We start from the raw sequence: 27,713 nt of genomic DNA, 5'->3' as shown, positions 1-27,713 counted from the left end.
ATCCGTTACAGTAAAACAGAAATGGTGTCTTCCTATTGGTGCAGTAATCTGAATGGTACTATTAACTTCTAGTCAAAGTGAATCCTCGTTCTATTGCTGATGTGCATTAATGGTCACCAATATAATAGTTTTGGCAACAAGCTATTTCATTTATTTCTTCAATTTGACTACCTTTATCCTCTCATTTTTACCATTTCTGTTGTGAGCCTTAGTAAAGGTTCCATCATAAAATTGTGCAAACCACCACCACACCATTGCAGCAGAGATATCCAACAGGTAACTCGTAATTGTCAGCCAGGGATAAAGGAGGGGGTTTATTCAAGAATTCTTAAAACAGCAAGACAACCATCCTCTCTCCCTCACAATATCACTGATAATTACCAGATTTATCTGCGTAACAGTTACCATAAATTGTGCAAGCGTTTGCTTGCCATCAGTGTCTGTCCCATTGACAGTAAGAGGTCTGTCCCACATAAAAGGTCTCCCTCTAGAGGTTAAATGGGACTCCTGCAAGTTAATTATGCAGTGACAATCACAGATACTAATCTGTTAATCACAAACCTTGATGATATAATACCTTTCCCCCACATTTACACCTTAAATACAACCGAAATGAAGCAACACCACAAATGATATACATCCATGGTCCTTTATTGGATTGCGCCGTCTTCTCAGCATGTGACAATAAGCCAGATATAGTGCACAGTTTGCACCAAATACAGATGCTCACTAATGGTCATTCTCTTACAAACACTACCACATTCGCAACACAAGGCCATCTATCCAAGCTTCACACACACACATATATATGTATTATATACAAATGGGCCATTTCTAAACAGTCATACAACCAATGCACAGACTCAAACATAAGTGACATACACACTTCTCATTTCTCACCTCCAGCTATGTTTAAGGTTTACTCACACACGCGTATACAGAATGTAGATCAACATAGCGCAAGAAGAATACGTGTAGACGGTTATAACATGAGAGCAGTCGATGCTCAGCAAGAGGACCTCTAACCACTTCAGTTCAACTGCACCAGGAAACAAAACAGGGTTGAAAGGTCAAACACATGACATTCTCTATGTGACCTGTGGTTGGTTTTTAGTGTAGTAGACTAGTAATTCAATCAATGTTGTGTGTCAATAGCTTTATCATGATGCTACTGTTTAAGTCGTCCTGCGACAATGTCATGTGTTAGGAGGCAGGTGGTAGTGTGGCCAGGGCTGGGTGGGGGTTCTGTATACTACACAACAAGACAAAATAAGGACAAAAATGAAGAGCGGCGAGAGTGAGCAGGAGAGAGAAAGTGCAGGGATTTTAGTTAGTTTTTTCTGTGTGTAAGAGAGGCAGTGTCTGACAGTGTGTGTATGGCAGAAGGCCATTACGGGAAGATAGCTTTGACTTCACTGCTGTGTGTGTGTGTCAAAGCAGAGAGAGGGGGAGGAGAGAATATTTCGCAGTTGGTCCTCAGATGGTAATTTAGAGCTTTTAAAAAGTCTGTTGGGGCAAATGGAGCCAACTCAAACTGATTTCTGAGAGAGAACGCATCGGAGTGCTTATTACTGTGCAGCTAAACTGTGACCGAATAGGAAGCTACTTTACATTACATATGGCAAAACTGACATTTTACAGTGTTTTTTTTGGGGGGGGGGGGGGCCATGTGTGCCATTGGCCTCTCTATAATGCTTGTGCAGGTGTACTTCAGAAATGTCCCATCTCTCTCTCTATCCTCCCACTATCAGATCTCTCTGACCGCAAGTGCTACTGTTGCTGCTACAGCATGTATGTATATCTCTCTGGAAGTTGTTGACTCTCTCCACACAGTCACCCCGCACACATGCACATGATCCCATGCACTCTCCCTCCTGCAGTTTCAGTTCCACTCACATGAGAGTGCCCATTCTCTCTGCTTGGCCCAGCCCCCTCATGTGAGTGACATATCTTGATCTGACCCCTTCCCCAGACAGGAGCATGCCTCACCCCTGACTATCCCCCCTCCCCTGTTCCCAGTAGAGACTCCAGGTAGAAGTCGCCCCTAACCACAGATCTAGGACCAGACCCTGGAATAGTGGTTTGGGGAAACTTCCAGCTACTCCCCAACAGAAGGAGGGAGTCAGTGAAGCATGTGTGGCCCCTGGGGTGTGGGCCTCAGACCAGCGAGGCCCTCTTCTCCTCAGGCGTCTCATCCAGTATCTGCAGCAGTAGGTCACTGAGGGGCTTGGCGATGGCCCGGTAGCCCGCCGCCGTCAGGTGCAGGAAATCAAACATGTCCCGTGTGGAGATGGTCCCGTCAGAGTGCACAAAGCCCGCCCCCACGTCCAGGAACTGGGCCTGGCCCAGCCGCGGCAGCCAGGAGCGCAGGAAGCCATTCACCGCTGCGTTTTTCTCCCGCAGCGGGTTGGGCCCGTCACCCCGTGCCAACAGACCCTGAGATTTACAGACAGAAGAGGTTAGTTACTAAAAGGACAAACATCTGTAAATGCATAATCCTAAAATCAGGGTTGGGCACAATTCAGAATCAGTTTGCACTATTCTGTGAAGGGAATAGTACAACAGCGTTGTACGAGATTTTCAGTTTCTTGGCAATTTTTCGCATGGAATAGCCTTAATTTCTCAGAAGAAGAATAGACTGACGAGTAGCAGAAGAAAGTTCTTTGTTTTTGGCTATTTTGAGCCTGTAATCGAACCCACAAATGCTGATACCCCAGATACTCAACTAGTCTAAAGAAGGCCAATTTTATTGCTTCTTTAAAATCAGGACAACAGTTTTCAGCTGTGCTAACATACTTGCAAAAAGGTTTTCTAATGATCAATTAGCCTTTTAAAATGATAAACTTGGATTAGCTAACACAACTTGACATTGGAACACAGGAGTGATGGTTGCTGATAATGGGCCTCTGTACATCTATGTAGATATTCCATTACAAATCTTTACAACATAAACAATGTCTACACTGTATTTCTGATCAATATGATATTTTAATGTCCATTTTGTTGTGCTTTTCCTGCAAAAACAAGGACATTTCTAAGTGACACCAAACTTTTGAACGGTGGTGTATTTATTTTGTTTTCCTTGATCATTCATTTTAAGAGTTTGTCCTGAAAATCTACTGTTTCAACAATATTTTATATGCATTTATATAACGTGTTTGATGTTATTTCCTTAAATTCAAACTCAATTGCATATCTGTATCCTGTTTCCTGCTTTGATTCAACTCTAATAAACATTTAAAATATATGAAGCATCCTCAATTCAATTCTGAATTGAGCCCAAGCCTGATTCTAATATACAGTGGGGCGAACAAGTATTTGATACACTGCCGATTTTTGCAGGTTTTCCTACTTACAAAGCATGTAGAGGTCTGGAATTTTTATCATAGGTACAACTTCAACTGTGAGAGACGAAATCTAAAACAAAAATCCATAAAATCACATTGTATGATTTTTAAGTAATTCATTTGCATTTTATTGCATGACATAAGTATATGATCACCTACCAACCAGTAAGAATTCCGTCTCTCACAGACCTGTTAGTTTTTCTTTAAGAAGCCCTCCTGTTCTCCACTCATTACCTGTATTAACTGCACCTGTTTGAACTCGTTACCTGTATAAAAGACACCTGTCCACACACTCAATCAAACAGACTCCAACCTCTCCACAATGGCCAAGACCAGAGCGCTGTGTAAGGACATCAGGGATAAAATTGTAGACCTGCACAAGGCTGGGATGGGCTACAGGACAATAGGCAAGCAGCTTGGTGAGAAGGCAACAACTGTTGGCGCAATTATTAGAAAATGGAAGAAGTTCAAGATGATGGTCAATCACCCTCAGTCTGGGGCTCCATGCAAGATCTCACCTCGTGGGGCATCAATGATCATGAGGAAGGTGAGGGATCAGCCCAGAACTACACGGCAGAACCTGGTCAATGACTTGAAGAGAGCTGGGACCACAGTCTCAAAGAGAACCATTAGTAACACACTACGCCGTCATGGATTAAAATCCTGCAGCGCACGCAAGGTCCCCCTGCTCAAGCCAGCGCATGTCCAGGCCCGTCTCAAGTTTGCCAATGACCATCTGGTTGATCCAGAGGAGGAATGGGAGAAGGTCATGTGGTCTGATGAGACAAAAATATTGCTTTTTGGTCTAAACTCCACTTGCCGTGTTTGGAGGAAGAAGGATGAGTACAACCCCAAGAACACCATCCCAGCCGTGAAACATGGAGGTGGAAACATCATTCTTTGGGGATGCTTTTCTGCAAAGGGGACAGGACGACTGCACCGTATTGAGGGGAGGATGGATGGGGCCATGTATCACGAGATCTTGGCCAACAACCTCCTTCCCTCAGTAAGAGCATTGAAGATGGGTCGTGGCTGGGTCGTCCAGCATGACAACGACCCGAAACACACAGCCAGGGCAACTAAGGAGTGGCTCCGTAAGAAGCATCTCAAGGTCCTGGAGTGGCCTAGCCAGTCTCCAGACCTGAACCTAATAGAAAATCTTTGGAGGGAGCTGAAAGTCCATATTGTCCAGCGACAGCCCCGAAACCTGAAGGATCTGGAGAAGGTCTGTATGGAGGAGTGGGCCAAAATCCCTGCTGCAGTCTGTGCAAACCTGGTCAAGAACTACAGGAAACGTATGATCTCTGTAATTGCAAACAAAGGTTTCTGTACCAAATATTAAGTTCTGCTTTTCTGATGCATCAAATACTTATGTCATGCAATAAAATGCAAATTAATTACTTACAAATCCTACAATGTGATTTTCGTTTTAGATTCCGTCTCTCACAGTTGAAGTGTACCTATGATAAAAATGCCAGACCTCTACATGCTTTGTAAGTAGGAAACACTGCCGATTTTGCAGGTTATCAAATACTTGTTCTCCCCACTGCACATGCTCATAGTATTGACACTGAGGTGATAATGCAAACTTTCTGAATGCAAACACTGCATGAGATTGAAATGTTATACTCCAGATACACTGTAGACAAAAAAACAAAAAAAAATTCACTTACCAGAACAACAACCTTAGTCTTTGGAAGACGGGAGGTGAGCAGCTGTGCAATTGCAAGGATTCCCCCTGCAACTTGCTCAGCTGAGTGCTCATGATTGTTGGTTCCGACCCACACCACAGTCACCTGGAGGGGACCATTGAGGTATTGATTAGGTGTTCTGATCTGGATGAAAAGCATTGCAGGCCCAAAACTGTCCCCCTGTGCTGTGCCCTTTTCCCTCTCAGGGCCTGTGCTGGCCCAGTTGAATCTCACCATGGGCCTGATGTTGTCCAGTTCTCCATTCTGCAGCCTCCACAGCACATTACAGGTGGTGTCTCCCCCGATTCCAAAGTTGAGCGCGTGCAGTGGAGAGAAAAGCTCCCGCCAGATCTGTGGACACACACAGGTTTTTTTTCTGGAACAAAAAAGGGGCTTAGGTGGTGGGTGTGGCTATAGGTTTGGTCAGCCAGTCTGAATTTTAGAGAACATTTTAGAAGCCCCCATCCTGGCAGTGTAGGAGAAATGTTTGCAGTTTTAAAAGTGAATCTCGCAATTCTACACATTTTGCCATAGAGCTCACTTTTGACCTTATGGCATGGCATCCAAATTGGTATTTAGTCTTGTCTCATTGCAGCAACTCCTGAACGGACTCAGGAAAGGTGAAAGTCGAGAGCCGTGCTTCCTCTGAAACACGACTCAACCAAGCCGCACTGCTTCTTGACACAATGCCCGCTTAACCCGGAAGCCAGTCACACCAATGTGTCAGAGGAAACACTGTACACCTGGCAACCGTGTCAGCGTGCATGCGCCCGGCCCGTCACAGGAGTCGCTAGAGCGCGATGGGACAAGGACATCCCTGCCGGCCAAACCCTCCCCTAACCCGGACGACCCTGGGACAATTGTGAGCCGCCCCATGGGTCTCCCGGTCGTGGCCGGCTGCGACAGAGCCTGGCCTTGAACCAGGATCTCTAGTGGCACAACTAGCACTGCGATGCACGACTCGACCACTGCACCACTCTGGAGGCCCCAAAATGTTGCAGTTTTGATATGTCTATGGTGTTCTTTTTGCTAAAACATAAAATCAATACTGCTAAATTCAATATTTTGGGAATGTTCAACTGATGCGAAGTCCTGTGATATGCACAGAGGAGCATGGAGAAATCCTGGGTCATGGAAAAGTACATCTTTGTGGCGGGGGTTGACGCCTGATTCAAGGGTTTTTCTTTATTTTATTTTTACTATTTTCTACATTGTAGAATAATAGTGAAGACATCAAAACTATGAACTAACACATGGAATTATGTTGTAATAAAAAAAACAACTTTAAAATGTTGAACAAATACAAATATATTTTAGATTCTTCAAAGTAGCCACCCTTTGCCTTTATGACAGCTTTGCACACTCCTGGCATTCTCTCAACCAGCTTCACATGGAATGCTTTTCCAACAGTCGGAGTATACTCAGCACTTGTTGGCTGCTTTCCTTCACTCTGCGTTTCAACTTATTCCAAACCATCTCAATTGGGTTATGGTCAGGTCATCTGATGCTGCCCTCCATCATGTTCCGTCTTGGTCAAATAGCCCGTACACAGCCTAGAGGTGTATTGGGTCATTCTCCTGTGGGAAAACAAATGATAGTCCCAGTAAGTGAAAACCAGATGGGATGGCGTATCGCTGCAGAATGTGGTTGTAGCCATGCTGGTTAAGTTTGTCTTGAATTCTAAATAAATCACTAGTGTCACCAGTAGAGCACCATCAGACCTCCTCTTCCATGCTTCACGATGGGAACCACACATGTGGAGATCATCCGTTCACCTACTCTGCATCACAAAGACACGGCAGTTGGAACTAAAAAGGTCAAATTTGGACTCAACAGACCAAAGGACAGTTTTCCACCGGTCTAATGTCCATTGCTCGTGTTTATTGACCCAAGAAAGTATCTTCTTATTATTGGTGTCCTTTAGTTGTGATTTCTTTGCAGCAATCCGACCATCAAGGCCTGATTCATGCAGTCTCCTTTGAATAGTTGATGTTGAGATGTGTCTGTTACTTCAACTCTGAAGCATTTATTTGGGCTGCAATCCGAGGTGCAGTTAACTCTAATGAACTTATCCTCTGCAGCAGAGGTAACTTTGGGTGTTCCTTTCCTGTGGCGGTCCTCATGAAAGCCAGTTTCATTATATCGCTTGATGGCTTTTGTGACTGCACTTGAAGAATCTTGAAATTTTCCAGATTATCGCCATAATATGGACTTGGTCTTTTACCGAATAGGGCTAACTTGTCACAACACAACTGATTGGCTCAAATGCATTAAGGAAAGAAATTCCACAAATTAACTTTTAACAAGGCACACCAGTTAATTTAAATGCATTCCAGGTGACTACCTAATGAAGCTGGTTGAGAGAATACCAAGAGTGTGCAAAGCTCTCATCAAGGCAAAGGGTGGCTAATTTGAAAAATCTAAAATATATTTTGATTTGTTTAACACTTTTTTGGTTACTACATGATTCCATGTGTTATTTCATAGATTTTATGTCTTCACTATTATTCTATTAAAAACCCTTGAATGAGTAGGTGTCCAAACTTTGACTGGTACTGTTTTTGTTTATTTTATTTTAACAATGTTTGGACTTAGTTGTTGTTATGAAAAACACCAGGGTCATAGCACAAAGAAAAACGAACACATGCACTGAGGTCAACACACACAGGATTCTAAGTGACATAACACAGTATGTATACAGAGGCAGCTGTCCTCCCTCACCTCGTACTGCTGCATTAGCTGCACCATGGAGTCTCCTATAAACAGCACCTCCGGCTCCGCGTCCTTACACTCTTGAACAAATCTTGTGTGCTGCACAAACACATGTCATCATCACCAGGCAGACACTACTACACAACAAGATAATGTTACACAATGGTGAAGATAGAGATGAACATAGGAGGGTCATGACTGTTTCAGCCATGTTAGGTTTCCTCTATGCTAGGGATCATCAAGTAGATTCAGCCATGTTAGGTTTCCTCTATGCTAGGGATCATCAAGTAGATTCACCCAGCCATGTTAGGTTTCCTCTATGCTAGGGATCATCAAGTAGATTCACCCAGCCATGTTAGGTTTCCTCTATGCTAGGGATCATCAAGTAGATTCACCCAGCCATGTTAGGTTTCCTCTATGCTAGGGATCATCAAGTAGATTCACCCAGCCATGTTAGGTTTCCTCTATGCTAGGGATCATCAAGTAGATTCACCCAGCCATGTTAGGTTTCCTCTATGCTAGGGATCATCAAGTAGATTCACCCAGCCATGTTAGGTTTCCTCTATGCTAGGGATCATCAAGTAGATTCACCCAGCCATGTTAGGTTTCCTCTATGCTAGGGATCATCAAGTAGATTCAGCCATGTTAGGTTTCCTCTATGCTAGGGATCATCAAGTAGATTCAGCCATGTTAGGTTTCCTCTATGCTAGGGATCATCAAGTAGATTCAGCCATGTTAGGTTTCCTCTATGCTAGGGATCATCAAGTAGATTCAGCCATGTTAGGTTTCCTCTATGCTAGGGATCATCAAGTAGATTCAGCCATGTTAGGTTTCCTCTATGCTAGGGATCCTCAAGTAGATTCAGCTGTGGGGAAAAACATTATTTTGAGGGGATGGTCAGGGGCCGGACCGACTGCAAGAGGCCCAAACAGATATAATATCGGAATTAAAACATTCATTCCATTTTTGTATATGATCACATACAGTATCTATATTACTTTGGAACAGATTTACAAAATGTTTATCTCTTGGAGTTGATTTGCCCGGTATTTTTACAGTCTTATGCCCAACAATAATAATACAAATTAGGGAAGCACAATATAAATTGGTGAACATATCGGAATGGGCTGATATTAGCTAAAAATGCCAACATTGAGCAGTCATTTGAAAGAGTAAGACAATTTCAGCGAGGCAATTCAAAGGCGTAATCCATTAAAGCCAAGATAATGGAATTCATTCTCATTGACAATCGTTCTCTGATAGCCAAAAACTCAAACAAAACGTGAAACAATTCTCAATTGCGGTAATTCTGGAGACAGTTTCATATCAAATCAAAATAATTTCACAAATACTAAATTCACACTTACTGTACACTGTCTTAACAGTTGCAGCAGACAGTATTTTTCAGTGACAACACGTTTGTGTAGGCCTGGGCGATATATCAAATTAATGTTTTTTTTTTTTTTTTTTAAATAGTATTTTTGGTCTCGCCTTCGCTCCTTCTGCACTGCGTACCTTCCATCTCACACAGACACCAAGCCCCTCCCACTGCGTACCTTCCATCTCACACAGACACCAAGCCCCTCCCACTGCGTACCTTCCATCTCACACAGACACCAAGCCCCTCCCACTGCGTACCTTCCATCTCACACAGACACCAAGCCCCTCCCACTGCATACCTTCCATCTCACACAGACACCAAGCCCCTCCCACTGCGTACCTTCCATCTCACACAGACACCAAGCCCCTCCCACTGCGTACCTTCCATCTCACACAGACACCAAGCCCCTCCCACTGCGTACCTTCCATCTCACACAGACACCAAGCCCCTCCCACTGCGTACCTTCCATCTCACACAGACACCAAGGCCCTCCCACGGCATACCTTCCATCTCACACAGACACCAAGCCCCTCCCACTGCGTACCTTCCATCTCACACAGACACCAAGCCCCCCCCACCGCGTACCTTCCATCTCACACAGACACCAAGCCCCCCCACCGCGCACCTTCCATCTCACAGACACCAAGCCCCTCCCACTGCGTACCTTCCATCTCACAGACACCAAGCCCCTCCCACTGCGTACCTTCCATCTCACAGACACCAAGCCCCTCCCACTGCGTACCTTCCATCTCACACAGACACCAAGCCACTCCCACCGCGTACCTTCCATCACAGAGACACCAAGCCCCTCCCACCACATACCTTCCATCTCACAGACACCAAGCCCCTCCCACCGTGTACCTTCCATCTCACACAGACACCAAGCCCCTCCCACCGTGTACCTTCCATCTCACACAGACACCAAGCCCCTCCCACTGCATACCTTCCATCTCACACAGACACCAAGCCCCTCCCACTGCATACCTTCCATCTCACACAGACACCAAGCCCCTCCCACTGTGTACCTTCCATCTCACACAGACACCAAGCCCCTCCCACTGTGTACCTTCCATCTCACAGACACCAAGCCCCTCCCACCGCGTACCTTCCATCTCACACAGACACCAAGCCCCTCCCACTGTGTACCTTCCATCTCACACAGACACCAAACCCCTCCCACCGCGTACCTTCCATCTCACACAGACACCAAGCCCCTCCCACTGCGTACCTTCCATCTCACACAGACACCAAGCCCCTCCCACTGCGTACCTTCCATCTCACACAGACACCAAGCCCCTCCCACTGCATACCTTCCATCACAGACACCAAGCCCCTCCCACTGCATACCTTCCATCTCACACAGACACCAAGCCCCTCCCACTGCGTACCTTCCATCTCACACAGACACCAAGCCCCTCCCACTGCATACCTTCTATCTCACACAGACACCAAGCCCCTCCCACTGCATACCTTCCATCTCACACAGACACCAAGCCCCTCCCACTGCATACCTTCCATCTCACAGACACCAAGCCCCTCCCACTGCATACCTTCCATCTCACACAGACACCAAGCCCCTCCCACTGCATACCTTCCATCTCACACAGACACCAAGCCCCTCCCACTGTGTACCTTCCATCTCACACAGACACCAAGCCCCTCCCACTGTGTACCTTCCATCTCACACAGACACCAAGCCCCTCCCACTGCGTACCTTCCATCTCACACAGACACCAAACCCCTCCCACCGCGTACCTTCCATCTCACACAGACACCAAGCCCCTCCCACTGCGTACCTTCCATCTCACACAGACACCAAGCCCCTCCCACTGCATACCTTCCATCTCACACAGACACCAAGCCCCTCCCACTGCATACCTTCCATCTCACACAGACACCAAGCCCCTCCCACTGCATACCTTCCATCTCACACAGACACCAAGCCCCTCCCACTGTGTACCTTCCATCTCACACAGACACCAAGCCCCTCCCACCGTGTACCTTCCATCTCACACAGACACCAAACCCCTCCCACCGCGTACCTTCCATCTCACACAGACACCAAGCCCCTCCCACTGTGTACCTTCCATCTCACACAGACACCAAACCCCTCCCACCGCGTACCTTCCATCTCACACAGACACCAAGCCCCTCCCACTGCGTACCTTCCATCTCACACAGACACCAAGCCCCTCCCACTGCATACCTTCCATCACAGACACCAAGCCCCTCCCACTGCATACCTTCCATCTCACACAGACACCAAGCCCCTCCCACTGCGTACCTTCCATCTCACACAGACACCAAGCCCTTCCCACTGCATACCTTCTATCTCACACAGACACCAAGCCCCTCCCACTGCATACCTTCCATCTCACACAGACACCAAGCCCCTCCCACTGCATACCTTCCATCTCACAGACACCAAGCCCCTCCCACTGCATACCTTCCATCTCACACAGACACCAAGCCCCTCCCACTGCATACCTTCCATCTCACACAGACACCAAGCCCCTCCCACTGTGTACCTTCCATCTCACACAGACACCAAGCCCCTCCCACTGTGTACCTTCCATCTCACACAGACACCAAGCCCCTCCCACTGTGTACCTTCCATCTCACACAGACACCAAACCCCTCCCACCGCGTACCTTCCATCTCACACAGACACCAAGCCCCTCCCACTGCGTACCTTCCATCTCACACAGACACCAAGCCCCTCCCACTGCATACCTTCCATCACAGACACCAAGCCCCTCCCACTGCATACCTTCCATCTCACACAGACACCAAGCCCCTCCCACTGCGTACCTTCCATCTCACACAGACACCAAGCCCCTCCCACTGCATACCTTCTATCTCACACAGACACCAAGCCCCTCCCACTGCATACCTTCCATCTCACACAGACACCAAGCCCCTCCCACTGCATACCTTCCATCTCACAGACACCAAGCCCCTCCCACTGCATACCTTCCATCTCACACAGACACCAAGCCCCTCCCACTGCATACCTTCCATCTCACACAGACACCAAGCCCCTCCCACTGTGTACCTTCCATCTCACACAGACACCAAGCCCCTCCCACTCACAACAATGAAAGATAACTTACTCTTCTCTGACAATAAGCAGTTTAAACTCAATATTTGCATTTGAGGATTGGTCCAACAGAATGGGTCATATGGACACCGAAACGCTTAGACATTATTTTACTGTAATAAAGGAGAACTAAACCGTTCTAACGATACTCAAAATACAGAACACAGCAGACCCTACCAAAATGAGTATCAATTAACATGATTGTGGAAAATGAATGCTCGGTTTCTGTTGCACGTGGCATTGCGGTACCACTAGCACAATTTTAGACTTAAGTGCTAGCTGTCTAGTCTGTGTTTTAGAACTGTGTGCAATGAGCATAAAGACTCATTTATATCAGGAATTGGCAACTCGTTCTCATTCTGAGAACTGGGCATCTTCTTATCCGGGTAGGCCATTTGACTTCAACATCTGTGGACAGGCTAGCATGCTGTTCAGTTGGAGACGGACAGGAAGGTGCATACATTCAACTGTTTTGCCTCGTTAGCAAGCAAATAGATCCAAGTTGGCTAGACTTTAAATACACTGAACAAAAATATAAAACACAACATGTAGTGTTGGTCCCATGTTTCATGAGCTGAAATAAAAAAAGAGCCCAAAAATATGGCAGTACCTTCAACCAGCCTCACAACTGCAGATCACAAATGGTTTGCCGATGTACACGTTGTGAACTGAGTGCCACATGGTGGCGGTGGGGTTATGGTATGGGCAGGCATAAGCTATGAACAATGAACACAATAGCATTTTATCAATGGCAAATTGAATGCACAGAGATACTGTGATGAGATCCTGAGGCCCATTGTCGTGCCATTCATCTGCCGCCATCACCTCATGTTTCAGCATGATAATGCATGGCCCCATGTCACAAGGATCTGTTAAAAAAATTCTGGAGGCTGAAAATGTAGCAATTCTTCAATGGCCTGCATACTCACCAGACATGCCACACATCGAACATGTTTGGGATTCTCGGGATGGACGTATACGACAGCGTGTCCCGCCAATATTCAGCAACTTCGCACAGCCATTGAAGAGGAGTGGGACAACATTCCACAGGCCACAATCATCAGCCTGATCAACTCTGTGAGATGTGTCTCACTGCATGAGGCTAATGGTGGTCACACCAGATACTGACTGGTTCTGATCCACACCTCTACCTTTTAAGGTATTCTATCTGTGTCCAACAGATGCATATCATTATTCCCAGTTATGTGAAATCTGTACATTAGGGCCTAATGAATTTATTGACTGTTTTTGACTGATTTCCTTATATGAACTGTAACTCAGTAAAATCTCTGAAATTGTTGCATTTATATTTTTGTTAAGTATATAAGATTAGCTTGCTACTCACGCGGGGTTGTGCTAAGAGATTTATGAGACCTGTGTTAATGTTCTAGAATGCCTGCTACCAGAAGTTGGCCATTGTTAGTGGATGTGCTAAGCTCTGGTTAAATGTGTAAAAAAATGAAAAAAAATGTATAGACTTGAAAGCCTGGTTAAACAAATTATTACATCATTAGCGAGTCTTATTGTTGTGTAAGGCTTATATTTAGCCTATATATAATTTTACAAGCACAGAATTCATTAGATTATTCCTGACTGTTTGAAATTAACTGTGCAACAAAGTTTATTAGAAAAAAACGAGATACTGCATCTCATGAATCAGCCATATGTGTGTGTGTGTGTGTGTGTATGTATATATATATATATATATATATATTTTTTAAAAGTTTTAATATCCCCCAGCATTATGGCCATATCCCCCAGCATTATGGCCATATCCCCCAGCATTATGGCCATATTCCCCAGCATTATGGCCATATCCCCCAGCATTATGGCCATATTCCCCAGCATTATGGCCATATTCCCCAGCATTATGTTTGCGGCGTCCGTCTTCTGGTTTACACACAGGTGTTCGAGACGCAGATAGAAAATTAGCACAATAGTCCACTCAGTCTTCCGTAATCTAGCACAGCAACATGGAAATATGGCCATGTGGGAACAATAACCCTATAAAAAGGTGTGTATCAATTTAACCTTGTGTTTTTTGAAAATTATTTCTTGGGGATATGAAAGATACGGTCCTTATTTTTCCAAAACCATACCGCAAGCGATGTGTTAATGTTCAGACCAAGCGTAGGGCTCTCTAAAAAACTCCCCCGTACAGAAGAGACCTTCGTCCAATAACTCTTATGTGTAATAGAACTAAGAATCAAAATCCAAGGCTAGCAGTAAGGTAGACTAACCTGGGACATCCATCGGTCGTCTCCCTGTACGTCCTCTACTGCCTGGGCCACCGCTGCGGGGTTAATCTCATCACCACTCATCCTATCAGAGACACAGAGGAGTTAAATCACACACACACAATTAAAATAATAGCCATGTCCTTTAATATGCCCTGAAGAATAATGTCATCTGGTAGGTTATTGTCAGACAGTTGATGAGGCTAGCGACTGGCTTTCAGTCCCCCTGCTGTGCACAGAGCGAGTGCTGATGGAGGTGGAGATAACAGCGCCTGCTCACTAGGGAGGCCCCACATAGACAGGCAGGCCAGGATGCGAGTATCTAATGACAACACCTTATATGAAGCCAAAGGGCTGGAATTGAGCACAACAATATGAATCGACTACTGATACTAACTTTACAATCATGGGTTGTTGCTAAGTGCTAGCAATTCAGAAAGCTTAAATTGAGTTTGAATTATGAAATCGTGGCATATGCGCTTCATTTTCACGGCCCAAGCCAGACGACCAAGTAAGCACCAGTAATCACTGCGGACTGTCGCTGTTCTCTCTCCCGAGCAACACACAAGGCACGCCCATCGGACAAGGGTCAGTCAATCCGTGAAACCGCCAGTACCCTACACACTTACCTGGAGGTCTCTGATGATGGTTAATTGTTGCCAATATAACCAGAATATTCCCTCGCGCACGGAGGCTGCACGGCTCCGATGTGCGTGTGCGATCAATGATGGCTTGCTAACGTAGTGCTTCGGTGCGGATGCTGCGGTCGGGGCGGGCGCTAGTTAGCTACTAGCTGGCTAGCAACTCACCCGGACACAATCAACTCCTTGTTTTCAGTCAATAAACTACGATATAGCTTATATGTTGTTCTAACTCTAACAACCATCTGCAAAATAAATGTGAAATGTATTGGTCGAGTCAACCCAACCTCCCGCTCTTCAGCATGCAACGTTTCCTCTACCCTCCCTCCTTTTCTCTCTCCAGTCTCAATGGTCCACTTCCGCTTTGGAATTGCCCAGCGACAGAAGTCTTCTTCTTTGGTGTAATGGCGTTTGCAACAATTACATGTGCATTCCACCACCTACTGTACAGGTGGATAATAAGGATACCATTTTAAAAATAATAATAATATATATATATTTAAATTAAACAATCCATACTATCAGCAACAAAATGTTAATTATACTAAATCAGCCTGCTTTTCTGTTTTAAATCAGGTCCCTACAAGGATCCTGTGATGGCGGGACATTTCCTGGCGACAATAGTCAGTGTTAAATGCTCTACAGCAAAGCTTTCTTAGTGTCCAACAAGCTTTCTCTACCCTTAACCTTGTTCTGAACACCTCCAAAACAAAGGTCACGTGGTTTGGTAAGAAGAATGCCCCTCTCCCCACAAGTTTGATTACTACCTCTGAGGGTTTGAGATGAGTCGTATCTCCCATTGAAGCATGTTCCGCCTCTTGGCTTTCATTTAATACTAGGTAGGTATCACATTTAAAAGCATTATCTATTGACATGATTTCCGATCATTATTATATCAGTATCTTTATTTAGTGGGTTGGAATGTAAATTATAGCTTGAAGATGATTTTCAGGTTTTAGTGTAATACACAGAAATGTCCACCGGGTGGCAGCAGTCGCTGGCTGCATAGTGCACCCAATAAAGTAACAAAACCTTTACTTTAGTTGTTTTGAAAATAAACAATATGTTGTCCCAGAGACCTCATTTGGAACATTATACGTAAATGTTGTCCCAGCGTGGGAGATCGTACCTTAATATTGGTTCTGGCGCTTGGGGCATAATACCTTTATATTATCCCAGGGACATCAAATGCCTAACTAGTATGTGCATTGCTACTGCCTGCACATGCATGCACAATTGGATGGAAATTACCGGAAGAAAAACAGATTTTGCCTGCGGGTAAAAGTAGGCCTGCAGCAGCAGTAGGAATACTTTACACATAGTTTTGGTCAAACAGGTTTGACAAGAGTGTACATCACCCGCCCTCCAGACTGGCAAAGGCAAAAAGTGTGTGATGCTGCCTATTTATGACGCCGCCTACAGTCCTAGTGCGCACATCGCCTGTGCTTTCAGACTCCCGAGTCCATAGCGCTAAATTACTTTATCAAAAACCTGTTGAGGTAATCCTTGCATGACCCTTAGAACTTTCAATTTTGGAGGTTTCTAGTAACTGTTTGACATTTTGTCAGTCTTTAAGGCCTGAGCAAACTGCCAATCCGATGTATCGGACATGGCTACAGTTCCTCGCGCTTCTGGGTGGATTTGCAGTGCCAGGTGAGTTCGAAGTTACTTCCTTAATTTCTGATTTCAGTCCAATTAGTCACCATTTGGAGTTATACATGAACACTTGGGCCTAGTATTATTCTGTGAAAACATTGATTCCAGCAACTGTAGGGCTCAAATGGCTACAGAGCCCCTATCTAATTTCCATCATAATGATAATGAGTAACCAACTCTTGATTCTGTATACTTTATCATTATAGAATAGCTTCGACATTGACATGTTTTTCAGGTAGACCAGGCCAAAGATCTCGGATAATTATTAGAGTATTTTAAATAATCCCACAGCACCCCCTCTCGCACCCATCTACACTGAACAAAAATATAAATGCAAAGTGCCACAATTTCAAAGATTTTCCTGAGTTACAGTTCATATAAGGAAATCAGTCCATTTAAATACATTCATTATGCCCTAATTTATGGATTTCACATGACTGGTAATACAGATATGCATCTGTTGCTCACAGATACCATTAAAACATTTTTAGGGGCGTTGATCAGAAAAACAGTCAGTCTATGACCACCATTTGCCTCATGCAGTGTGACACATCTCCTTCACATAGAGTTGATTGTGGCCTGTGGAATGTTGTCGCACTCCTCTTCAATGGCTGTGTGAAGTTGGCGGATATTGGCAAGAACTGGATCACGCTGTCGTACACGTCAATCCAGAGCATCCCAAACATGCTCAATAGGTGACATGTCTGGTGAGTATTCAGGCCATGGAAGAACTGGGACATTTTCAGCTTCTAGGAATTTTGTACAGATCCTTGCGACATGGGGCCGTGCATTATCATGCTGAAACATGAGGTAATGGCGACGGATGGATAGCACGACAATGGGCCTTAGGATCTATCACGGTATCGCGGTGCGTTCAAATTGCCATTGATAAAATGCAATTGTGTTCATTGTCTGTAGCTTATGCCTGCCCATACCATAACCCCACCGCCAACATGGGGTACTCTGTTGACAACGTTGACGTCAGCAAAACGCTCACCCACACAACGCCCGGTACAGTTAAAACCGGGACTCATCCATGAAGAGTACACTCCTCCAGCGTGCCAGTGGCCATCGAAGGTGAGCATTTGCCCACTGAAGTTGGTTACGACGCCGAACTGCAGTCAGGTCAAGATCCTGGTAAGGACGACGAGCATGCAGATGAGCTTCCCTGAGACTGTTTCTGACAGTTTATGCAGACATTTTTCGGCACTGCAAACCCACAGTTTCATCAGCTGTGGTGGACATTCCTGCAGTCAGCAAGCCAACTGCACGCTCCCTCAACTTGAGACATCTGTGGCATTGTATTGCGTGACAAAACTGCACATTTTAGAGTGGCCTGTTATTGTCCCCAGCACAAGGTGCACCTGTGTAATTATCATTCTGTTTAATCAGCTTCTTGATATGCCACACCTGTCAGGTGGATTGATTATCTTGGCAAAGGAGAAATGCTCACTAACAGGGCTGTAAACACATTTGTGCACAAAATTTGAGAGAAACAAGCTTTTGTGCATAATATAAATATTATGGAAAACGTCTAGGATTTTTTATTTCAGCTCATGAAACATGGGACCAACACTTTACATATGGTGATTAGATTTTTGTTCAGTGTATAAAAACTAAGAATTCAGGTAGGTCCATCCCAGTTTCGTTCTTCCTTGTAGCCCTTTTCTGCAGTCAAATTACCTAGTGGCCTCATGGGTGGAATGTTATTAATATTTTATTAATAACATTATTTCTTTTAAATAGCAGGAAATCGAGTGTTTCTATGTCAAACAGTTCTGTTATTTTTCTGTGATGCATATAATGTGTAATATTGGGATGCAAACTCAAAATTTAATACATTTAAACTCTATATCTGACATTGTACAGGTGTCTTCTTTTTAAGAATTTATTTTATTTAAGACTACCAAGAAATTCTGTGTGACCCTGATTTAGCCCACTGCAGTCAAATATTAAGAAACGTTTTGCAACAGAATTGGCGGAATGAATACACCCCTGATCACCCGCAGCATCACATCTATGCTCTCTCCCCCTCGCACATTTTCCCTTCGCTTGTGGAGTTCAGTGCAACACAACAGCTGTCTGTGATCAGGCGAAAAAACCTCTCCAAGCCAAACCTTCATACCATAACTACAACACACAGCCTACATCGGTGTCACCATATTAGCTAACATCATATACATTACCAAAAGTATTTGGACACCTGCTCATCGAATATCTCTTTCCAAAATCATGGGCATTAATATGGAGTTGGTCCCACCTTTGCATGCTATAACACTTTTCTGGGAAGGCTTTCCACTAGATGGAACATTGTTGCGGGGACTTCCATTCAGCCACAAGAGCATTAGTGAAGTCGGGCACTGATGTTGGGCAATTTAGGCCTGGCTCGCAGTCTGTGTTCCAATTCACCCCAAAGGTGTTCGTTGAGGTCAGGGCTCTGTGCAGGCCAGTCAAGTTCTTCCACACCGATCTTGACAAACCATTTCTGTATGAACCTTGCTTTGTGCACGGGGGCATTGTCAAGCTGAAACAGGAAAGGGCCTTCCCAAACTGTTGCCACAATGTTGAAAGCACAGAATCGTCTAGAATGTCATTGTATGCTGTAGCGTTAAGATTTCCCTTCACTGGGACTAGGGACCCAGCCCGACGCATTAAAAACAGCCCCAGACCATTATTCCTCCTCCACCAAACTTTACAGTTGGCACTATGCATTGGGGCAGGTAGCGTTCTCCTGGCATCTGCCAAACCCAGATTAATCCGTCCGCCTGCCAGATGGCGAAGCGTGATTCATCACTCCAGAGAACGAGTTTCAACTGCTCCAGAGTCCAATGGTGGCGAGCTTTACACCACTCCAGCCGAACCTTGGCATTGCGCATGGTGATCTTAGGCTTCGGCACTTGGCGTTCCCATTCTTGTGTGGCCTACCACTTCGCCGCTGAGCCGTTGTTGCTCCTAGACTTTTCCACTTCACAATAACAGCACTTACAGTTGACCGGGCCAGCTCTAGCAGGGCAGAAATTTGACAAACTGACTTGTTGGAAAGGTGCCATCCAATGAAGGTGCCAATTTCGAAAGTCAGTAAGGCCATTCCACTGCCAATGTTTGTCTATGGGGATTGCATGGCTGTGTGTTCAATTTTATACACCTGTCAGCAGAGTGCAACTTTCACATGTGCCCCCCCCCCCCCCCAGTTTTATAATTGGAATGTGATACAAAACGAAGCAACGGTGTGCTTTAGGACCATGCGGACACCTCCGAGCAGTCGGGTAGGAGTGTTTATCCGACAGTTTGGAGTGTTTATCCGACAGTATTAAATATTATGCCCCCCCCCCACTTCTAAAACAAAAGTTGCGCCCCCTGCCTGTCAGTGTGGCTGAAATAGCCAAATCCACTCATTTGAAGGGGTGAACACATACTTTTGTATACATAGTGTAGCTACTAGAACTAAAGCGTTAGTAAACCCACAATCCAATCGATGTGTAGAATCACGCAGTAGTGTACAGCTAGCAGTTACACCGCCTGGACCCGGTGACGATAAATTGTTAAAATCAAAAGCTTGCCTTGAATTGAAAGAGTTGGCGTATTGGATAGCCTTAGCCAGCTAGCTAACAAAAATATAATTCCTGTCCGTTAGAGTCAGGTCCTTGAGTAGGCTGCATTAGCTTGTATAAGTAAAACTGAAACTGGAGGGAAAAAAATACAATGTCTCTCTTTGCTGCTTCTCCTTCATTTTTGAAGAAATTAATTCGTGCAACACTGTTCAACTATTGTCTTTCTCTCTTTTTGAGTCAACTACTCACCACCATAGCCTTGGGGTCTTTATTACTCCTGTATAAGTGGACAAAAATAGTCATCAGCATCATGGAGAAAAAATACTGCTGTTGACACACTTGTTGAATTATGCAACAGAACGTAACAACAACAGTAATTTATGAGGCAGTCTAGACAGCGCAGGTGAGTACAGGTAGGCCTAGAGTGACAGAGCAAGGATTTTGGTGGCTCAGTAGACAATGGTTTTGGTGGTTGCAGCCCTCTTCCTATTTATGTTAATGTTTCATGTATGCAAATACACCTGTTGTATTTATGCAAATGAGGCATATAATTGTCTTTATTTTAACACAAAATATATTTTTTAAATACTGTACCTGATACAATTAGAATATGCATAGGCTATATCAGTGTATTCTAAGAAACAAATAGTTAAATTTGATAATAAATTGAATAGGCTACCTGAATTCCCACCAAAATCCCTGAATACCATTAATTATTTGTCCGTACCAATGGATACAGATGTAAGATTGAATGTTTGCCAGAACAGCTTTATCAGAATCCTTTAATAGTCCCTGGCTGGTTCAGTCTCCCACAGGTGGACCTCTGGACTGAACACCTACAATCATTAACCACACACACACACACAATATAACACAGTGAGGGCCTGGCACAGCAGTGGAATGCTGAGTGAATCATTACAGGGCCATTCCACCTGCTTTCTAATTTTATTATTATTATTATTTTATTTATTTAACCTTTATTTAACTAGGCAAGTCATTTAAGAACATATTCTTATTTACAATGATGGCCTACCCCAGCCAAACTTGGACAACACTGGGCCAATTGTGCGCCGCCCTATGGGACTCCCAATCACAGCCGGATGTGATACATCCTGGATATATAGTTTATTTGCTCTTTCAGTTTTCTTTGTGTTTGATTTAAGTGTGAATTAGAACTCTAGCTCAGCTTATTGTCGTGATTAGTCCACACTGGACTACATAAAGTACTGTAGGAGAGGAGACACGCTTGAAGAGTGTGACTGTGTACAAAATGCATCATTTGTGAGCTACATTACAACTCCAGTGATTTGAGGAGTGTAGTCAGTGAACCAATTGGTTCTTGGAAGTCAAGGCCATGTTTACTGAAGATACACGGTATAGTACTGTGTATACTGAAGCAAGTGAGCTACGTTTAAACGGAAGATATGTAAACAGACATTTTGTTTTAAAAACCACTATCAACCTTCTCATGGTCATATGCATCCTCGAAGCTGTGAAATAAAGATTTCTGTGTTTAGTAGTGTACTCTGAACGTTCTGTGAGGACTTTGATAAGGTGCTTGCCAATGCTGTTCGCAGGGTTATTTAAATGCATTTATTCTATATAGTGTATACTGCACTGTATATCTGTGCCTGCGTGTCTCATTGGGTCCATTCTTTGTTTCAGGTGTGCTGCGAGTCGGTGGGATGGAGGTTTTTATGTCCAATGAGGTGGAGGCAGTGAACGGGACAGAAGTGAGACTGAAGTGCACCTTTAAGTCCAAACACCCCGTGTCCCTCTCCTCTGTGTCTGTCTCCTGGAACTTCCGTCCCTTGGGCCCGGGAGACGAGGAGTCGGTGGGTGACCTTTCCACACTGGAAGCCGGATTAACAGTAGACATGCAGCGAATGTGTCCGAATTAGGGGGAAGACGGGGTTAGACATGCAGTGAATGTGTCTGAATTAGGGGGAAGACGGGGTTAGACATGCAGTGAATGTGTCTGAATTAGGGGGAAACTGGGTTAGACATGCAGTGAATGTGTCTGAATTAGGGGGAAGACGGGGTTAGACATGCAGTGAATGTGTCTGAATTAGGGGGAAACTGGGTTAGACATGCAGTGAATGTGTCTGAATTAGGGGGAAAACGGGGTTATACATGCAGTGAATGTGTCTGAATTAGGGGGAAAACGGGGTTAGACATGCAGTGAATGTGTCTGAATTAGGGGGAAAACGGGGTTAAACATGCAGTGAATGTGTCTGAATTAGGGGGAAAACGGGGTTATACATGCAGTGAATGTGTCTGAATTAGGGGGAAACTGGGTTAGACATGCAGTGAATGTGTCTGAATTAGGGGGAAAACGGGGTTATACATGCAGTGAATGTGTCTGAATTAGGGGGAAGACGGGGTTAGACATGCAGCGAATGTGTCTGAATTAGGGGGAAGACGGGGTTAGACATGCAGTGAATGTGTCTGAATTAGGGGGAAAACGGGGTTAGACATGCAGTGAATGTGTCTGAATTAGGGGGAAAACGGAGTTACACATGCAGTGAATGTGTCTGAATTAGGGGGAAAACAGGGTTACACATGCAGTGAATGTGTCTGAATTAGGGGGAAACTGGGTTAGACATGCTGTGAATGTGTCTGAATTAGGGGGAAAACGGGGTTATACACGCAGTGAATGTGTCTGAATTAGGGGGAAGACGGGGTTAGACATGCAGCGAATGTGTCTGAATTAGGGGGAAGACGGGGTTAGACATGCAATGAATGTGTCTGAATTAGGGGGAAAACGGGGTTAGACATGCAGTGAATGTGTCTGAATTAGGGGGAAAACGGGGTTAGACATGCAGTGAATGTGTCTGAGTTAGGTGGAAAACGGGGTTAGACATGCAGTGAATGTGTCTGATTAGGGGGAAAACGGGGTTAGACATGCAGTGAATGTGTCTGAGTTAGGGGGAAAATGGGGTTAGACATGCAGTGAATGTGTCTGAATTAGGGGGAAAAGGGGGTTAGACATGCAGTGAATGTGTCTGAATTAGGGGGAAAACGGGGTTAGACATGCAGTGAATGTGTCTGAATTAGGGGGAAAACGGGGTTAGACATGCAGTGAATGTGTCTGAGTTAGGGGGAAAACGGGGTTAGACATGCAGTGAATGTGTCTGAGTTAGGGGGAAAACGGGGTTAGACATGCAGTGAATGTGTCTGAATTAGGGGGAAAACGGGGTTAGACATGCAGTGAATGTGTCTGAGTTAGGGGGAAAACGGGGTTATACATGCAGTGAATGTGTCTGAATTAGGGGGAAAACGGGGTTATACACGCAGTGAATGTGTCTGAATTAGGGGGAAGACGGGGTTAGACATGCAGCGAATGTGTCTGAATTAGGGGGAAGACGGGGTTAGACATGCAATGAATGTGTCTGAATTAGGGGGAAAACGGGGTTAGACATGCAGTGAATGTGTCTGAATTAGGGGGAAAACGGGGTTAGACATGCAGTGAATGTGTCTGAATTAGGGGGAAAAGGGGGTTAGACATGCAGTGAATGTGTCTGAATTAGGGGGAAAACGGGGTTAGACATGCAGTGAATGTGTCTGAATTAGGGGGAAAACGGGGTTAGACATGCAGTGAATGTGTCTGAGTTAGGGGGAAAACGGGGTTAGACATGCAGTGAATGTGTCTGAGTTAGGGGGAAAACGGGGTTAGACATGCAGTGAATGTGTCTGAATTAGGGGGAAAACGGGGTTAGACATGCAGTGAATGTGTCTGAGTTAGGGGGAAAACGGGGTTAGACATGCAGTGAATGTGTCTGAGTTAGGGGGAAAACGGGGTTAGACATGCAGTGAATGTGTCTGAGTTAGGGGGAAAACCGGGTTAGACATGCAGTGAATGTGTCTGAATTAGGGGGAAAACGGGGTTAGAGATGGGAACACACCTTTGTAGTACATGTTCTTAAATGAGTGAAATCAAAATCTAGTGAGTATTGAGTCATCACTTTATATTTCTTGAACCACTGTGAATGTGTGTCATGTTTATTCATGTATGTACTCTTTGAAACGTGTGTGTGTGTCAGGTGTTTTACTACCAGGATACGGCATACCCCCCTACAGAGGGGCGGTTTAAGGGCCATGTGGTGTGGTCAGGGGACATCCTGAGACAGGACGCCTCCATCAGCCTCCAGGACGTTCCCTTCACCTTCAACGGTACCTACACCTGCCAGGTTCGCAACCTGCCTGACGTCCACGGCATCAACAGAGAGGTCACCCTCAGGGTCGTCCACAAAGGTCAGTCAGCCAGTCAGTCAGCCTGACAATTAATGTAAGTTCACAAATAACTACTCTATGTTAAAATGTACTATATACTGTAAGTCTACCAGACACTTGTAAAGGGTTATTGAGGAATGCCAGTCAGTGCTAATGTATTGCTGTGTGTGTGTTTGTGTTGTGTTGTGCTGCTCCCTCCAGCCTCCGTCTCTGAGATAGGCATGCTGGCTGTAGCCATCGGGGCAGCCATCGCCATAGTCCTGGTGGTGCTGGGCATCTTTGTGGTGTTCAAGTACCGCAAACTCAACCGCCACGCCAACACAGACCTGGAGCTGCAGGGGAGGGAACTGCAGGAGAGAGAGTTAAATGCCAGGGTCCTAGAGGAAAGAGAGCTAAATGCCAGGGTCCTAGAGGAGAGAGAGCTAAATGCCAGGGTCCTAGAAGAGAGAGAGCTAAATGCCAGGGTCCTAGAGGAGAGAGAGCTAAATGCCAGGGTCCTAGAGGAGAGCGAGTTAAATGCCAGTGTCCTAGAGGAGAGAGAGCTAAATGCCAGGGAGAAGAAGGAGTGGAAGGACCCTACAGTGTGTTGAGGGGTCTAGGGGGGTCCAGGGGTCAGGGCCAAATCCCCTCCCTACCTCTGCTGGTGTGGGCGAGGTGTCCTGTTTGGATGGACTGGTCTCTGACTAGAGGGGCTGGCCATTCCAGGTCCACTCTGTTTGGGAGGACTGATTAATTTCTGGGGGGGGGGGGGGGGGGGGTCCTGCTTTCTTCTACCGTCTGCTCACATGAGTCGCCATTCAGACTCAACTTGCTACTGTAGTTGAACTTAACCCAGTATTAGTGATCCCTTTACATTCCACCACTTTTTTAGGCATCATTTCATGTTTTTTAACAAACAGCTATGTTATTGTATTTTAACTATGTAGTATTATGACTACTGGTAGTCTATTTGAGTCAATAATTTTACTGAGTAATAGTCCAAGAGATACCAGTATGTTGGAGGAATTTTTTTTAACCAAAATTGCTGTTCTTTGGAACTTTTTCACTAACATCAACTCACACTGGGACTGCTGGCCCAGCTGCCTGGCCTGGCCTGTTATGTCTGTCTGTCTGTGCTTCTCTCCATTAACTCTTGTTAGATATGGCTGAATTGGCACCAGCTGCAGTCTCTTGATGTGGTGGCATCCAACTCAACTAGCAGACTGGTTCAGCAACTCTTTGCTCCAGTATGCATCTTCTTCTTCATCACATTTGGGATGGTAGCCATTTGATCCAAATTTGTTTACAGAATTATTTTACCACTTGAATAATCAACATTCCTCTACAGTTGAGCTAATGGCTCATATGGACATCATTCCAAAATGAATGTTTTTGACAGCAAATTTGTGAGTGAGTTTTGTGGTTATGGTCAAGGTCCCATGGTGAGTTAAGTCAGTGAAACACTTTTGTTAAACCTGTGGTATCTGGGGGTTGCTAAGGTAAGGACAAGGGCTGGTGGAAGCCCTGTATCTGGCAGTGGCTAATGTTAAGGCTAAGGGCATTGGGCAGTAAGGCTTTTGGAAGCTTTCCTGGGCCAGGAGTTTTCTGTGACTATCTGCCATTTAGTTTTTCTGGCCAACGCTCTCCTGCTTCCTGCAAAAATGACAACTTAAATGACTGCCTATTACTTCTGGATATAAAAGGAACTGTGATACATCTTTGAATGTAGATGAAGAACCCCACCATTCCATGAAGAAGCCTGTTTACCATGAAGAAGCCTGTTTACCATGAAGAAGCCTGTTTACCATGAAGAAGCCTGTTTTCCATGGGTTCTGTCATTTTTGTGAACTGATGTTGCCACCATGTGTCCATTATAGGAAGCAGCTCCATCTTTCTCCATCTGTGTCCACACTGAGGATCATGGGTGTTGTGGTCTCAAAGGTTTCTCCCTCTCTCATATTCTGCCTCTCCTGTTGTATTACAAAGCTGCCCATGAGCCAAATGAACAGAGGAGTCTATCCAAGACACTGCCAACACCCCAGTCTGCCGCTCACTCCTACAGTGTACATGAGTATGACTTTCCGTTTAGGAGAAACATGAAGATGTCACTGACCCAATCATGAGGACATTGCCAGTCCATTCTAGCAGGATACTCTACAAGGTGCTGGTTCTGTTCACCTGCTTGTGCAGTTATCCAATCTGATGTGTTATGTCCCACCTGATCAATACCTGCCGCCACCCAGCCCCATTACCCTCCCATGGGACTGGAAACAGTATTCTCCTGGTAAAGAATTCCATGAATGATTCTATTGATTTATTTCATGTATGCGTTTGTAAAGATCAAAACTGTATATTTTATCACACGTTTTATAAGGTTGAGAGATTTATATTATTGTGTGTTTTTCAATAAAGGAATGCTTGTTTTGATGGTTTTAACTCGAAAGATGGTTTTCATGACATAAGATATAGGTTGTAAATCTGCCTTACCTATAAGACTAGAAAGGTTTTATAGCAAGATAGATACCGTACTGAAATGGGGGCATGAAAGAGAAAACAGAGAGGTGGCTGCCTGTCATTGGCTACCAATCACAGTGGCAGGGTCCTAACATTGGCTGCCTATCACAATGGCAGGGTCCTATCATTGGACCAGTTTTGTGAAAGAGGGTGCCACCTTGTTCCATGTTGTGTCCCATTTTAAAACACTTCACCAGAAGTATAATCTTTACTGTTTACTGTGCACATTAATATAAGCTTTCAAGTGTGTAGCCTTCCTGCTGTAGAGACAGCCACACCAACACGGCCGGGGTCAGGCCAGGCTGGGTAGTGCCTGTGTGAGCAGGCAGGTGTTGTGTGGTTTAAAGCAGAGTTTCCCAAACTCGGTCCTAGAGCTCCTCCTGGGTGCACGTTTTGGTTTTTGCCCCAGCACAACACAGCTGATTCAAATAGTCAAAGCTTGATGATTAGTTGGTTATTTGAACCAGCTGTGTGATGCTAGGGCGAAAACCAAAACGTGCACCCTCTGAGGCGAGCCCAGGACGGAGTTTGGAAAACCCTGGTTTAGAGAGTCTTGGACCAGCCCAGTGACATGTGAGGACCTGCCACTGGATGTGTATTTTGCAGGGCTTTGTTGGGCTGAAATAAAAGCTGCCTCCTTGATAATCTAACTAACTCTGACTAAGGACGAT

At 45.1% G+C, this 27,713-nt stretch overlaps 2 protein-coding genes across 3 annotated transcripts; one reads left to right on the top strand and one right to left on the bottom strand.

Annotated features, from left to right (window-relative positions):
• Window positions 1–635: 635 nt before the first annotated feature.
• LOC110533779 (platelet-activating factor acetylhydrolase IB subunit beta) lies at window positions 636–15,472 on the bottom strand. 2 transcript variants are annotated; one of them, XM_021618293.2, is made up of 6 exons: window positions 15,098–15,472; window positions 14,472–14,553; window positions 7,760–7,849; window positions 5,273–5,389; window positions 5,021–5,143; window positions 636–2,436 (listed from the first exon to the last, which is right to left on the bottom strand). In XM_021618293.2, exons 2-6 carry the CDS (start codon window positions 14,550–14,552, stop codon window positions 2,158–2,160), a joined length of 690 nt encoding a protein of 229 aa, XP_021473968.2. In that variant the 5' UTR covers window position 14,553; window positions 15,098–15,472; the 3' UTR covers window positions 636–2,157. The 2 variants fall into 2 exon arrangements, with proteins under 2 accessions (XP_021473968.2, XP_036846085.1); XM_036990190.1 differs by lacking the exon at window positions 7,760–7,849.
• A 962-nt stretch (window positions 15,473–16,434) lies between these two features.
• LOC110533101 (myelin protein zero-like protein 2) lies at window positions 16,435–26,971 on the top strand. The gene is made up of 4 exons (XM_036990189.1): window positions 16,435–16,762; window positions 21,982–22,151; window positions 24,360–24,570; window positions 24,751–26,971. Exons 1-4 carry the CDS (start codon window positions 16,708–16,710, stop codon window positions 25,137–25,139), a joined length of 825 nt encoding a protein of 274 aa, XP_036846084.1. The 5' UTR covers window positions 16,435–16,707; the 3' UTR covers window positions 25,140–26,971.
• The last annotated feature ends 742 nt before the right edge of the window (window positions 26,972–27,713 follow it).

The sequence above is a fragment of the Oncorhynchus mykiss genome, chromosome 10 (genome assembly GCF_013265735.2).
Source record: "Oncorhynchus mykiss isolate Arlee chromosome 10, USDA_OmykA_1.1, whole genome shotgun sequence".
Classification (NCBI taxonomy): Eukaryota; Metazoa; Chordata; class Actinopteri; order Salmoniformes; family Salmonidae; genus Oncorhynchus; species Oncorhynchus mykiss.
This window is presented reverse-complemented; position numbering and strand designations above follow the sequence as displayed.

Coding starts and splice junctions, on each gene's coding strand:
- LOC110533779 (XM_021618293.2), bottom strand. CDS start 14,552: ATGAGTGGTGATGAGATTAACCCCGCAGCGGTGGCCCAGGCAGTAGAG. Junction 7,850..14,471: donor ACGACCGATGGATGTCCCAG/GTTAGTCTACCT, acceptor GTGTTTGTGCAG/CACACAAGATTTGTTCAAGA. Junction 2,437..5,020: donor AGACTAAGGTTGTTGTTCTG/GTAAGTGAATTT, acceptor TGTAAATCTCAG/GGTCTGTTGGCACGGGGTGA.
- LOC110533101 (XM_036990189.1), top strand. CDS start 16,708: ATGTATCGGACATGGCTACAGTTCCTCGCGCTTCTGGGTGGATTTGCA. Junction 16,763..21,981: donor GGGTGGATTTGCAGTGCCAG/GTGAGTTCGAAG, acceptor TCTTTGTTTCAG/GTGTGCTGCGAGTCGGTGGG. Junction 22,152..24,359: donor GCCCGGGAGACGAGGAGTCG/GTGGGTGACCTT, acceptor TGTGTGTGTCAG/GTGTTTTACTACCAGGATAC.